Source organism: Xylocopa sonorina, chromosome 9 (assembly GCF_050948175.1).
Source record: "Xylocopa sonorina isolate GNS202 chromosome 9, iyXylSono1_principal, whole genome shotgun sequence".
Classification (NCBI taxonomy): Eukaryota; Metazoa; Arthropoda; class Insecta; order Hymenoptera; family Apidae; genus Xylocopa; species Xylocopa sonorina.
This window is the reverse complement of record NC_135201.1, coordinates 12423767-12436076: the sequence shown is the minus strand read 5'-3', so window position 1 is coordinate 12436076 and position 12310 is coordinate 12423767. Positions and strand designations below refer to the sequence as shown.

The following is a 12310-nucleotide window of genomic DNA, read 5'->3' as shown; positions in this document are numbered from 1 at the left end:
TATTTCGCTTTCTCGCGTTACACTCCTTTTAATTTACAATTTCTATTTCATCTTTCTACAACAACAATAAAAATAATAACAATAATAATCTGATTAAAATAAGTATTTACAAAATAAGAAAAGATTGTTTACGTATCGATGAATATGATCGAGGACGCGGTCAGTTTAGAAGTTCGCTCGATAATATCCAAATAGATACCGAAAACTTACATTCTTCGAGAACAATAACAACAGGCGAACATTGTATTTTTCAATTGCTCTTGAATTATTCTACAGTTTGAAATATGCACTCGGAAAGAGTGCCAAGAAAGAATTCAATTCGCTCGTAAAGTAAATATCGATTTTCGAGGTAGGAAATCTCGAAATCCATTGATTTAGTAGAATATCGTATCGCGTGTACGAATCGCTTCGACTCGATCCGATTCGATTTAAATTTTCACTCTACTGCAAATAATGAGTCCGCTGCGATCAGCATTTTACAATTTTTGAAAATGTCACAACAAATTTATTAATGCCAAAATTAATTCCAAATACACAAGGTTTCTGTGATCTGTTTAATTCGAAGAAAATGATTAATCATTTGTTCGTACACTACAGAATATTTTTAATTACTTTTACTAATTTTATAACCTCGCTTAGATCATTCTGTTAGTCTAGAAAGTATTTTATTCGATCTAGATATTAAAATGGGTATTTAACGATCAAATTTATGCTCAGCATTTGCTGATATAAACGCTACTTGTAAAATAATCAGTATGATAAGATTATCGAAAAATATCTGTTTACACGTGCATCGATATACGGGAAATGTTTAAATATTTCGAATCTTCTCCTTGTATATTAGATAAATAATACGTGCAATTTTATTGGCCGAGTCATGCTTCAATGTGGGTGTGATAATGAACACTGTAAAACATAAAATATGGTTTGTAATTAATCCATTAACTGATCCGCTTAATATGAAAAAGAAATATATATATATATATATATATACATGTGTGTGTATTACATTTTACAGTATGGTGTCAGATTTTTTTTATCCCAACATGGGCGGCGTGGAGGAACATATCTTCAACTTGTCACAATGCTTGATGGGACGCGGACACAAAGTCGTCGTGCTCACTCACTCTTACGATGATAGAATCGGAGTACGTTACATGACAAACGGCCTAAAAGTATGAAGAATACATAACATATATATTAATGAAGAATGCTCATAAATTTTCTATGCTTAGAAGAATATATTTTTTGCTCAAGGTATATTACATACCGGTGAAGGTATTCTATAATCAATGTGTTCTTCCAACAATGATTTGCTCCATCCCCCTCATTAGATATATCTTTCTAAGAGAAGAAATTCAAATAGTGCATGGCCACTCTGCGTTCTCTGCTCTTGCCCACGAAGGAATGCTTATTGGCCGTCTAATGGGGTTAAAAGTAAGTTGATCGTTACATAAGGATAGAACATGAATTACCTGTACGTTTTATTATTTTTCATGTGTTCAATCTTGCTTTTTTTTAGACTATTTTTACAGATCATTCACTTTTCGGCTTTGCGGATGCATCTGCAATTTTAACAAATAAATTCTTAGAGATATCATTAGCTGATTGTAATCATTGTATATGCGTATCGCATACTGGAAAAGAAAATACAGTATTGAGGGCAAAAGTCTTAAAAGAGAAGGTTTCTGTTATTCCAAATGCGGTTGATACTACATTATTTATGCCTGATGTTAGTAAACGGGATAATAATTTTAGTAAGTTATTTTCTGTACTCATACTTGCATACAGTGGTATTATGTGGTATTTGGAAAGGGAGATATCTAACGATGCTGTTAATGTTGTTATTAATTATAGTTACAATAGTCATAGTGTCGCGATTAGTATATCGAAAAGGTGTCGATTTATTGGCTCGCATCATACCCGATATTTGTAGTCGGTACGAAGAGGTGCAATTTCTGATCGCTGGAGATGGTCCTAAGAGGTGGCTCATAGAAGAAGTTCGCGAAAGAAACTTGTTACAGCATAGAATCACGTTACTCGGCAGCTTGGAACATTCTCAAATTAAACATGTCTTGAACAAAGGACACATATTCTTGAATACAAGCTTGACAGAGGCTTACTGTATGGCAATTGTTGAAGCTGCGTCGTGCGGGTAAAGTATTCTGTAATTACAGTTGTCACATGATTAAGGAAATTGTCATTATTGCTTTGCATCGGCGTAATATTTCCATTTATTATAGACTGCAAGTTGTCTCAACAAAAGTTGGTGGTATACCTGAAGTATTGCCGCCTGATTTAATTTATTTGGTAGAACCTACAGTACCTGCTCTTATTAAAGGACTTGAGTCTGCTATAACAGATTACAAGGAAGGCAATACTAGATGTCCATTTGAGACGCATAAAAAGATAAGCATATTTTATAACTGGTTCAACATCACCAAACGGACTGAAGTAGTATATAATTTAGTAAACAGAGAAAGTAGAAAGAACTTGGGTCAACAATTAGCGAGTTACGTGCAAAGCGGGGTATTAGCATACTTGCTCGTTGTATCCTTGTGCTACATTATTCTAAAAATATTGGAAGTTGTTGTACCGAGAAAGGTATGTTTGTTACTGTTGTTAGACGTGTTTTCATATGTGTGGATTATTAAAAATAAAGTATTTCTAGTATATCGATATCGCGAAAGATTACACGGAGATTAATGCCATAAATCCTCAGGGAGATGGGAAAGAAGACGAGCATTTAATTCCCGAAACTTGTTGTGAGATTCAAACATTTTGCTCTAATGTATACTAACGATATACACACTTTATATACCAATACATTCCAGCCAGTATGGTAGCCGTTGATACAATTACTTTTAATATACCATCCCGCACAAATGAACGTTTGCCTGTACATTTCTTAACATTATCTTTTTGATAATATACTTTCATGTTATACAAAGGTACATTTGTAAGAAGAGAAGTACAGTGTCTAAAGTACAAATGTTAATTGTTCGAAAAGATCAGACTAATAGAAAATTATTTCAATATTACTTTTGATAGCGATATCGTACTGATTTACAATACTTATTCACGTACGTAAAATATATTAAATTAATGCACAGATTACGTTGCGCGATTTTAATAATATTAGATAAAATAAGAGGGTCAAATTGAAAATATAATAATATTTATTTTATTATGTTGTACGTTAGATACAATAATAATAATAATATTAATACAATATCAATAATTTGTTTTTGTCTATTTAATTATCCTTGTATTACTGTACATTTATCTATTTATACATAAATCTTTCATGGCAAGGGTCTATGATCTTCTCCTAAAAATACTTGTTTCCGTACTAAGAGAAGGTCAACGAACCTTAATTAACAACCATTATAATATTAAGAGCGGTCAGATCTGTCATAACGTTTCCCGCACTTATAAACAGAGTATTCGTGTCACTTTTGTTTAAATATTAGTTCATTTAGGAAAAAACCAACAAAAAGAATTGAATAGTTTTCAAACAGGTGCTAAAACTTTTCTCCTATAACTCCTTCTTTAGAGGTGGGACACTTCATGACACATGTACATTTTATAATTAAAACTTTACAAAAGATACTGATTTTAAATATTGCATTAATTAAATCTTACATAAAACTGTATGTTAGATATTTATCATTAGATTGACCTCGATACATAAGAAGGCTATGCCGACGAGAGTGAGATCCACACGTAGGCACACGCAGTAATCAATCTGGAATTTCACTTATGTGCTATGAAAATTTTCGTTTAAAGTAGACAGTACACGTTCCTAACATTACACGCGAGCATTACTTTCATATTTTTTTTTTCTGGTGCAAAACAGGAGAATGGAAGATATAGCTTATTTCACTTATAAGTTGTACAACATGCAAGTAATATTTCTCGTTAAATATTTATATGTCATTGTATTCAAAGTGTTAAGAAAGTACAAGAGCATTTTTTCGTCGCAATGTTACTGTCTTCAAACACACAGTTTCCTTTGATAAGTATATTCGTTTATGGTAGTTTTTTCTTTGCTGAACGAAACTCCACACATAAAAGCAGCAGTTCGTTCTATTAATATGCAATTAATTATTTGAATTGTTACTTGCATTCAATCGTTCATCAGTCAAAATATCATTAGCTTATTCTCAAAAACAGTCGTAAATCGGTCAAAAAAAAAAAAAAAAAAAAAAAAAGGTATTGAATGTATCAAACATAAGGTAATCGTTCCCTTAAAACGTAATAGCGAAATATAATCCAAGGCAAAACCGTATCGTTATCGTGATGTTGCAATTAAGCAAGAAATCCATAGGATTTATATATCATGCTTGAAGCATTCGATGCAAGCAAACACAAATGCACTCCATTTAACACACTATGCTTGATCGATGTGTTCTTCTTGACCACAAGCGTATAATTTTAACAATTTACTTTTGCTTGTTGAACACTTTCGTGAGCACATATTGCTTTCAACTGCGATGTTTCCGCGTGTACAAGTTATCGATCGGCATAATTTCTTCATTTACGATGATGATAATGAAATATTACAAAATGTTTTATATTTTATACACATATATATATACATATAAAATGTTTTATATTTTATATGTATATACATATATTTATTTATTTATATTTATATTTATATATTTATACTTTTATTTATATCGCGTAAATAAGAGATGAGTTCGCCTTGCTTTATGAAGTATCTTTTCTTTGAATAGTATGTACAATTGGGTATTCTCTCGGAGTGTCTTTCAGTTCCGTTCGAAAGGGAAACAATGCCACGCTGTGCCGGTGTCTAAGGCTCCCATTAACGTTCGAGTAAAGAATACGAGGGACAAGAATCCTAGCACGCATAATCATAGAAAAATCTAGTATACTTTTAATGAGGTACTCGCAACGGGTTCCTTAGAACTTATTTGGCATCTACAATAAATAAATAACGAACCATTTTGTTGGGCCAAGCGTTGCACAATTTCCATAATACAATTATTAGAATGATCAGAATTAATTCAAACACCTTCCCCATAATCGCGATCACCTACGTTGATACGATCAGGGGCTGCGGTTACGCTAAAGCCAAGAATTCTATTATCAACTTTGTACATTTTTCCCTTCTTTGGCTTCTTTGACTTTCCCTAAAATACCACATTAACCACTTAGGCGTTTGTAAAAAAAATACATCATCCAACATTATCAACATTTATCGTCTTACTCAAGATACCTTTACTTCCTGAAATTCCGGGGGTGCATTAGGATTAACAGCAGGCGCTGGCTTACACAAATCGTCCGCTTGTACTTGAGGTCGTTGGGCTGATCGCCATTTACTACGTTTTTCTAAAAATTGCTTTGCGAATTCTGAGCTCTGTTTATTATCGCCAAGATAATCTCGGACGTATTCTTTTACTTCGTACGCAGACTCAATGTCTCGCAAGAATCCAATAAACGTGGGGACTGTGTGCACGTAAAATTTGCTCATCAAACCATATCTATAAACGAAACAAAAATACATGTGTGAAAGGGGTCTCTAACTTACTGTCTACAGACACTTGTAAACCGCTCAGGGCTTTGTTGCACCATTGCGTGAAATCATCTGTCTTGGCAGTGTTCTGTTCGAATAACTTCTTTACGAGTTCCTCCTCCCTTTTATTCCTGCTTTTATTAGCCTTGTTACTTTGCTGTTGTTGCTGATTGGCAGTAGAGGCCTTCGCCGTGGTTGTTTGTTTGACAGGTTGTTTCGCGATTGTAGAGGATTTTATGGGCATGGGATCATCCCAAAAACCACTCGTACCACTACTATTCGACCAAGCTTGGCTATTACTAGAGCCACTCGAATTAGCCCAGTTCAAACACTGAGATGCCGTACCCCATATTCCAGCATTCTGTAGCACACCCGTTGATTCTTTCTGCCCTGTTTTTTCTTGGCGCTCCCTCTCTTGTTGCTAAATAGTTGGCAATAACAGTCAAGAATACATAATCATTGTTTTAAAATGTTGCAGTCCTTTCGTTTTGCTCTTACACCGTCGTACAAGAAACGTAAGAACACAAGAACTTTTCGAAGAGTCATCATAAATACTTGGGAATGCATACAAGGATCAAGTATCAAATTGAATGTTATATTAAAAAAGTAATAAATACCTTTACCTTGGCGATCCGTTCTTGCTCTTCCTGTTGGATCTGTGCGAGACTTTTTACCGGCACAGATTTAGTAGAGGCTGTTGTCTTTTCCGCCCATTTAAATTGCAACCGTTTGGACGAGTCAATTGCCGATGCTTCTTGAGCTGCATCCATAGCTTTCTGCTGTGCCAATTGTTGCTGCACCATTTGTTGAAACCGTTGCTCTTCCTGGTCAGACATTTATAACGTTATATAGCATTCGTAGGAATATTTATGCTGCGCCAACAATTCGAAAGCGTACCGCTTTTTTCTCTCGTTCGAGTCTCTGAATCTCAGCAAGCGAAGCAGCAGGAGTAGACGGTGCTGGTGCACGAGGTGCCTGTGCCCATGGTGCTTTACTTCGTTCTTGTAATCTACGCAGTGCATCAGCCTCTCGTCGTCTCTGTTCCGCCCGCCGTGCTTGTTCCTCGGCTTCAGCTTGCTTGCGTGCTTCTGCTTCTTTTCTACGATACAGAATAATAAGTAAACGCAAAGTTTATTAACTGTTTCTAATGATAATTCACATTTAACACAGGCATAACTTTAGTTGAGAAATATACCGCATTCTCTCTTCCTCTTGCTTCCTTTGTTCCTCTTCTAATTTTTTCCTTTTCTCTTCTTCCCTCTTCTGTTTTTCCTCCTGTTTTTTAAGTTCCTCTTTCTTCCTTTTTTCCTCCTCCTGTTTTTTCCTTAAATTCTCTTCTTCTTGCTTTCGTTTCTCCTCCCGTTTCTTCTCCTCTTCCTTTCGCTTTTTCTCTTCTCTTCTCTTCCGCTCTTCTTCTTGTTTACGCTTCTCCTCCTCTTTCCGCTTCTTTTCCTCTTCTTTTTTCTTTCTTTCTTCATCTTTCCGTTTTGCTTCTTCCGCTTGTTTAGCCTGTTCTTCCTTTTTTCTCTTCGCGTTTTCTTCTTCAGCTTGTCGTTGCAGTTCCTCTTGCTTCCGAAGTTCCTCTTTCTTCCTATCCTCTTGTAATCTAAGATTTTGTTCTTCCTATAATATCATAATATATCATTCGAAATGTTTCTATTCCGTTTTTACACGATAAAGTTATCTGTATCCTGAAAGAACAAATTACCAGTATCTGCTGCTCAGTCTTTATTTCTTTTGAGTGTAGATTCCATAATGCTGTGGGCAGTTGACCAGGAGGTACTGCTGGTATCGGTCCAACCTAAACGGTATAATCTCAGTTGTATCCATCAGGTCTTTCTAGAAAGTAATTAATTAAAAGGAACAATTATTTCCACGCGTACCTGGGCTAACCAATTCTGGGCATTGAATTGCGGATTTATTTGCGGCGGAGGCTGTGGCCAAACAGTATCGATATGAGATGTCTGGGGATGTCCGTTCATATTAACATTAAGTTGACGTAACAAAGATTTTATGGGATTGTCTTCCTGCGTCGCGGGCGGCGTAGAATTTATATTTGATTGCTGAATTCCTGGTATATTTTGCATACCACCCATCTGCTGTATAAGCTGCTGTATAGGATCTACCGTTGGTGGATGCGCCGTCGTACTCGAGTGTGGATTCGACGTCAAATGAGTTTCCGGTTGCGTTTTGGTCTGCGAAGAATCATTAAGAACATATGGATCGTGGTTACTTATATGTAATGTCGTGATCATTTCTGCAAACCGCTACTTCATGAAATACACTGATCGCATATGTAATAACTACCTGCTGCATTTGAGTAAAAAGCTGCATAACCGGATTTGAAGCCTGGGTTGGAAGGTGAGGTACAAATGGACTAGTAGAGATTGGTACCTCTGGAATTTCCGAATCCTGAAGAACATATTGGAAAATCAATTGATTTTGCTCCATAGGGCTTAACGTTGCCCAATGCTCGGATTGAGAAAGTTTCGCTATAGCTGACGTGCGCATTAAGAGTAATTGCTGATTTCGTAACAATCGCATGTGTTGATACTGAAGTAAAAGAAGCGGATCTTCTATGCCAGTCTTGGGTAGCGCAGTCATACCAGCTGGTACTGCGTTGGGAACAGTCGGTATAACCTGGTCCGTTAACTGAAAGAAGCAAACAGAACTGTTGTCTCCATATATTTTTCCTGTATATGATTTTGGTACGTTAAAGAAATATACACGTACCTTTAAGGGAGGTACCTGAGGCCCAGGCATAAATGGTATTCTACCATATATCTTCATTAAATCGCCTAAAGTGGCATATCGTTCATCACAAGTTCTTCTTACCATTAATCCAGCGGTGAAGTAACCAGATTTGCACCATTCCGCCATTTCACTTGCTAAGAATGGACCCTGAACTTCACCCTGTGGATCACGGTAAAACCATTTTTCCTGCCCATTCGTAGATGGCACTGTGGAAGGTTGGTTACCAATAAGAGGCGGTACACCAGCGGTTTTCTCCTTGTGATTTTCTTCGTCTGCCATTAATTTAGCCACTAACGCGTCTGCTTCTTCCTTCATTCTATCCAAATCATCTTCCGACGATTTATTTGTTTCCGTATTATGCACGACCTTCTGAGGCTCCGATTGTAACGTGACTTGTCTTTTCACACTGACAGGGATCGAATCTACCTTTACTTCAATTTCAGTATCTTCTCTTTTTTTTTCTTTACTAGGAGATTTATTAGTTTCTGAATCAATCGGTGGTATTTTCTCAGACTCGGTTTGCTCCGTACCTGTTGTTGCTACTGTGTTCCTTTTCTGCGAAGTTTCGGAGGACGCCGACGTCGAAGTTTTAGTAGGGGTATTACCCGTGACTGTTACGGGTGGCTTTCCTGGAGAATTGCTTCTCCTTTCCTTCTCAATAGATTCATCTTTAGGATCAAGCGAATGCAAAGACTTTGGTCGTTCTTTATTGATTGCACTAGTAGTTCCACTATTAACATTGCGACTCGCTATTTGTCCTTGAGCCGAACTGTAAGATAAGGATTTATTATCAGATTTTGTTGTATTAACTGCACTTCCTTCGGAAACACGACGAGTCCTTGTTTCTTGAGTACCGCCTGCACTAATTACCCCATCTTCGTCATCATCTGAATACATTCCACCATGGAACGCACCCGAAGCATCGAAGCTTCCTCCACTCTCGCTTGGATTCTCAGTAGCCCTAGTACGAATTTCAATATCACTGAAGAGCTTCGAAGAGATTAGATCAAATTAGTGATAAAAATATTAAAAAATTATTAACCATTCAGGAAGATTATCATGATTGTTATCATGATGATTTGATTCCCAAGTACGTGCTGTACGAGGAGGAGGATGATGAGTTGAATCGTGTGTAACTCTATGACTTCCACGATGTTCCCATCTACCACCGCTAGTCCGTCCTTCTTCTCCATCCCCTTCATTTCGTTCTAATCTATCTCTATCCACGCTCCCACCTTCGCGCCAACTATTTCTACCTAAAATAGAAATTGATTATTACGTGTAAAGCATATACTTTATTACACGATGATAGACTTGCAATGGGAATGGTACATGTATACTTACCCCATTTGCGCCATCCATCATCGTCTTCTGTACCCCCACGATGGCGTCGCCAATTATTTTCCATGAGAGAACTACCACTAGCCCCGCGACTTAATTCTTTTCTAGGACTAGTGGAACCATTCCATTCTCCCGGATCCGACGCTCCATTTCTTTCTGACCAGCCACGTTCACTTTGAGATCTATCAAACGGCCGGTTCCTTCCCTGGATAAGAAATATAGATACGTAGATAAATTAACAAAATATTCACATTCTTATTTAATACAAAAAATTTTTTAACCTTTCGAGTACCATATTATCTAACGATATATATGCGTACCCGTATTAAATACTCGTAAGGTAGCTAAAAAATAATTTTGTTTTCTTACATTTAACGTTTCTATCAACGTATTTCATTCCCATGGAATGAAACAGATTACATACTTGAAATGATTGACCGTCGATTCGTGATCCATCTCCTGAATCATCGAAACCAACGCCACGGGAATAATGAGAGGAATACAAGCTACCTCTTCCGTTCCTTACACGCCCCCCACGATCCATGCTTCCACCTCTTCCTCGACTAACGTTTGTTATTCCTCCATTCCACATTCGCTAAAAAATTTATATCGGTACATTATGTACGTGTGTACACTACATCCCATTAATAGAACATGAGATTGTAATACACAAACTCTTAATTTTGAATGGGTACATTAGAGAAAGAAGATACAGCAAAGTATAAAATGATAATAAAATAGTAATGATTATGTAAAGTACACAGCAGTAGATAGAACAGAGCTATGAAGAACTGGCACAAGGGCTCCAGTGTGTTATATTTTTAGATTCTCTTCTAGATCTCTTCTTACACACACACACACACATGAAAGGCAATTCTCAATATAGGATATATTAGAACATATGTAATCATTAAACAATTATAATTACCACTTAAAAGATAGCAGTATTGTAATTAACAAATAATAACAAATTTTATATAGAAATTCCTTATTTTATATTGTTATTAACTACAATCAAATATATTAAGAAACTAAATATCAAATCTGAATGTAAATAGTATAATTTGGTTATTTATTTACCGTTTCATCTTCTGTCATTTGTATGAGAGCCAAAGGAAGTTGAGTTTTCTCAACGTATAGTGATGAGAAATTTGTCAATGGTTCAGGAGGCTTACAGTTACGATCGAATAAAATCAACATCTCTTCTCTCCCATATCTATGTTCGGCTAATTGATAACGTGGAGTAGTTAAACTTGTAGCACCTCCACCACTACCACTACTATTGCAACTGTCTCCAGACAGATTGCGCAACCTGTACAGGCATTATAACAAATTAAATACTGAATATAATGAATTAACACGAGCGTACTGTTAATAGATTACAAACCATTCTGGACCAAATTTCATAGAATCCGTCATGATAGCTTATTTGCTGAAAATACAAAATTTTAGAATAGAAATGTATTCAGAAGGATTTGAAAAGGTTATCAAAACATCATGTTAGTAACACAAAGGTTACTTTAAGAAATATATACTGGAAACAAAGAATTTCTAACAAAGAATTATTGTTTTGTATTTTCTTGTAAAAGAGAGATCATACTGATGTACAAAGCATATATGTGATTGAAGATGTTTCGAAAATATCAGCTGCTGCTGGTAAGTACAGTTGTATGACAATAATCACAGATGTTGAAAATCGGAGCACAGTCGTCGAAAATCGTATCGGTAATATTTACCTGTTGCTCGACGAAAATCAAGCAACCCATGTGCATTTAAATGTAATAATCACGACGATCGAGAAGTGTATTATTATTACCGAGAAACATATAGATTAAAAATAAGAAAAAAGAAGAGAAAAGGGAAAGAGAGAAGGAAGATAGCAAAAGTGAGCAAAGGTAAGAAGTACGACAGACGATGGTAAAGTATTTACAAATGGTTCTGATCCATTCTGGAATAAAATTGACGGCAGCAATGATTTCACGCGGAGATAATAATGATTAAGGAGGTATCAATATTCTATGAAGATTTCGGTTCGGTGCAAAATAGCACGCATTTATTTACGACATGTTCTTAAACAGACCGATTTCCATGAGCCCAGGTGGCAACATTAACCAAACTTTTTCCGCTGACGAATGTCATAAAAGTCCACAAACGGCAATCTAGTTCAACTGAATATCACATTAGCATTCCCGATTATTCGCAGAGCAACGGGTATTAAATAAATCGGTCGATAAACGAGAAAAATACCTCACTAATCTTCGAAATTACTGAGGACAGCGATACAACACACCAATATGGCTGATGGTTTTTTTGGAGTAAAGCGCATGCGGAGTTCGCCGATATACCCGAAGCGTTGAAAAGTTACTAGCGAAATATATTGTATTTCTAGTTATACAATCAGCTGAACAGAATTTTTCAAATTTTTCACGCAGCGCAGGAGAAATGTTTTCAATTAGACCACTCCTCGATTGATACGTTAAGAGCGAAAGGAACGTTTCACCTAGATTCTTCGGGCGTTCAAAAGTCACATTACTTTTTATTTCTGATAAACATCATTTTATCGACGATAATTATATATTATACATTTATAAAATTTCAATTTTAAATGCTACTTATGTATAACGTTGCGATTATTATCGATAAAAACATGTCTAAATTAACTTTGAGGATAGA

At 36.0% G+C, this 12310-nt stretch overlaps 2 protein-coding genes across 3 annotated transcripts; one reads left to right on the top strand and one right to left on the bottom strand.

Moving 5' to 3' along the window:
- The first annotated feature begins 711 nt into the window (after positions 1-711).
- Positions 712-3002, top strand: Pig-a (phosphatidylinositol glycan anchor biosynthesis class A). Its single transcript, XM_076901735.1, has 7 exons — positions 712-925; positions 1019-1175; positions 1258-1437; positions 1523-1757; positions 1858-2155; positions 2244-2604; positions 2672-3002. Exons 1-7 carry the CDS (start codon positions 900-902, stop codon positions 2798-2800), a joined length of 1386 nt encoding a protein of 461 aa, XP_076757850.1. The 5' UTR covers positions 712-899; the 3' UTR covers positions 2801-3002.
- Positions 3003-4657: 1655 nt separating this feature from the next.
- LOC143426577 (GIGYF family protein Gyf) lies at positions 4658-12060 on the bottom strand. 2 transcript variants are annotated; one of them, XM_076900133.1, is made up of 16 exons: positions 11885-12060; positions 11025-11069; positions 10718-10949; positions 10062-10232; positions 9641-9842; positions 9339-9552; positions 8276-9257; positions 7850-8194; positions 7426-7737; positions 7251-7343; positions 6738-7165; positions 6440-6641; positions 6160-6366; positions 5558-5963; positions 5246-5475; positions 4658-5159 (listed from the first exon to the last, which is right to left on the bottom strand). In XM_076900133.1, exons 2-16 carry the CDS (start codon positions 11054-11056, stop codon positions 5034-5036), a joined length of 4182 nt encoding a protein of 1393 aa, XP_076756248.1. In that variant the 5' UTR covers positions 11057-11069; positions 11885-12060; the 3' UTR covers positions 4658-5033. The 2 variants fall into 2 exon arrangements, with proteins under 2 accessions (XP_076756248.1, XP_076756250.1); XM_076900135.1 differs by having other exon boundaries at positions 6166-6366.
- Between the last annotated feature and the right edge of the window lie 250 nt (positions 12061-12310).